The following is a 2,515-nucleotide window of genomic DNA, read 5'->3' as shown; positions in this document are numbered from 1 at the left end:
AGCCAAACTTTCCAGATTCGTCACGTTGACCTGCAGCCACGTGCCCTAAGCCACTTGCAGGGTGCAACAAGGCACAGCCCACCCCACCCAGCTCGCTGGGATCTGCACCCCTGCGCAGCCCCCAAGGATTTGGAGGCAAGGGTTTGCTCCTGGCACAGGAGTACCTGGGCACCAAGCCTCTCCGCCTCTGGCAACAGCTTCACGTTGTGCTCTGGGAAGGGAAGGAAAGACAGGAGACAGAGATCGAGGTGTGCATGCAATGGAAAGACGTGCTGAGTGAATCAGTGCTGGAGAAGGAGGGAAACTCTGAGCAAGAAAAGACGAAAGCCGCTAGAGGGGCCTCGCCACAGCCTGCCAAGAGGGGAGGAGAAGGAAGGCAGGGAGCTGCAGCGCCAGTAACACTTGCTGGGCTCAGAGAAGGGCAGTGCCCATGCACCCTGTGCCAGCCAGGGCATCTGCTGCTGCCAGCATGGCTGTGGGAGCTGTTACCACCACAGGCAGCTCTTGGGGCAAATCCAACAGGGAGAGGGTGGCACGAAGGAACCAGCACCCCATTACGCAATATCCCAGCAGGGGCACCGCCAGGTGAGTCAGCAATACCGGTTGTGCACATAGGTCTGGTTCAGCACAAGTTCCTCATAGCGCTGTCGGGCAAAGTTGCCCCCGAAGCCCAGGAAGGTGTTGACGTAGACACGGTACACGTGGCCAGTGTGCTGCACATCACAGCCCAGATTGAATTCTGCCAGCAGGCTCTTAGCAGCTTCCGCCTGGGGACGCAGAGAGGTCTATGATCGGCAACAACCCAGGGAAGGCAGGGGCTGCTCTCAGGGCTGGCTAGCCAGATACACACCTGCTGTGGGGAGGAGAAGGCTCCAGAGTCGGGCACTTCGTAGGCGATCTGCAGGGAGGCGCCCCCCATGTCTAGGATCCCAACCGTTCGTTTCCGAACCAGGGAATCTCCCTGGTCCCCCAGCGCTACGGTGACCACCGCATCCTCCTCTGCAACCCACAGCAGTGTGTCAGCAAGGGCCAGGGCCTGGGGTGGCATCTCCTCTCTTCTGCCATTACCACCTGTAGCAGCCTCATGGGGCTTCTCCACCCCTGCAAGCAGCACTTGGGGATCACTTGTGCGGCAGCGGGTCATGGCACTCAGGGCAGGCTGCCCCCCAGCTTCCTTCAAAGTATCCATGCCTGGAAGCCGCTATAGGAATACTACTACAAACCCTCCCTACCTGGTTCTTCCCCCAAAATGCTGCAGGTGCCCTCCTCATGCAGGGACTCATTCCTGCAACCAGAGCAGGTGCCCCACTGGGCCCCAGATCGAGGAGAGTTTTGCACATATGGCTGGGGTCAGGCATTGCCTGGCCAGAGGGGCAGATGCTGCCTGCTCCAGAGCCTGCTCGTAGCTCCAGCACGAGGGTGAGGTGCAAGCAGGACTCTGCTCAGACCTTCCCAGCCACTCTGCACTCTGCACTCTGCAATTAAGTCTCACCATCCTCGTGATCAAACCGGCCCAGGACAAAGTTGATGCCGATCCAAGCATAGACACCTGTACAAAACAGAAAGGGTCATTACGACAATATGCTAGAAGGAGCCAAGCAGTGCTCTGCAGCAGTTCCTACCTTCTTGTTTCCCTGAGATCACTTCTGCATGTGATTTGGAGAAGAGGAAATCAAACTCCAGGGGCACGTTTCTCACCAAGTCCTCCAGGATTGCAGCTTGCCGCCTGCGACGACGCAGGAGAGACAGATGCTAAGGGACCTTCACCAGCAACGGTCCTTTGCAGGAGTGCAAGAGGCTGCAGGAATCCTGCTGCAATGCACCCCACATCCAGCCCCACGAGCCCTGCTGCTTGCACCCAGCCTGCTTTGGAGATGTGAAACTCAATCTATTCATTTGAGATTTCAAAGTGTCTCCTCTCACCTCCTTCCTCGTGCTCAAGCCCTCTTTCTGCAGCCCTCGCTGCTTGCTCCTTTCTCAACCTTCCCCCAGGATTCCCAGTTCTCCCATGAGGCTCAAGACAAGGTAGCTGTCTTCCCCCTTCTTGCAGCCGAGGGATCCCAGCAGGTGCCTGGCTCCCCCCGACAAGGGCCGACCAGCTCACCTCTCAGGCAGCAGCCGCATGCCCGCGGTGCACAGGATGTAAAGCGGAGTTTCCTTATGCTTCTGAGCTGGGATGTGGGCTGCCGCGAACTGAAGCAGAGGGCGCAGGTAGGGCGTAGCTTGCTCCGGGGCTGCTGCCGCCACGGAGATGCCCGCCATGGCGATGGAGGCTTTGGCCCCCAGCCGTACCCGTTCCCACGTTATGGGGGCCGTGGGGCTGGGAGCGGAGAGGGGTGGCACCGACCTGGTTTAATTTTCTTGACCACAGGGCGGCTGCTCCGGTCCCTCATCTGCTTGATGTCTAGCAGGTCGTGGGGGTTCCCATTGTGCGGGGGCCAGAAGTAGACGAAGACTCGGGACCCACTGCTCCCGCAGTCGACGACCACCCCATAACTGAGAGCCGAATCCTCGG

General features: G+C 59.2%; 1 protein-coding gene across 1 annotated transcript in view; it reads right to left on the bottom strand.

Annotated features, from left to right (window-relative positions):
- The window catches only part of ENTPD7 (ectonucleoside triphosphate diphosphohydrolase 7), a gene marked incomplete at its 5' end in the record, with an annotated part of 3,975 nt that extends 1,466 nt beyond the window's left edge, over positions 1-2,509 (bottom strand). The window contains 6 exons of the mRNA XM_010284624.1: positions 601-767; positions 851-999; positions 1,493-1,549; positions 1,623-1,726; positions 2,105-2,273; positions 2,348-2,509. Coding sequence (XP_010282926.1) covers positions 601-767; positions 851-999; positions 1,493-1,549; positions 1,623-1,726; positions 2,105-2,273; positions 2,348-2,509 — 808 coding nt within the window. The remainder of the gene's footprint in view (positions 1-600; positions 768-850; positions 1,000-1,492; positions 1,550-1,622; positions 1,727-2,104; positions 2,274-2,347) is intronic.
- Positions 2,510-2,515: the final 6 nt, after the last annotated feature.

This window comes from Phaethon lepturus, unplaced genomic scaffold, assembly GCF_000687285.1.
Source record: "Phaethon lepturus isolate BGI_N335 unplaced genomic scaffold, ASM68728v1 scaffold28243, whole genome shotgun sequence".
NCBI lineage: Eukaryota > Metazoa > Chordata > Aves > Phaethontiformes > Phaethontidae > Phaethon > Phaethon lepturus.
This window is presented reverse-complemented; position numbering and strand designations above follow the sequence as displayed.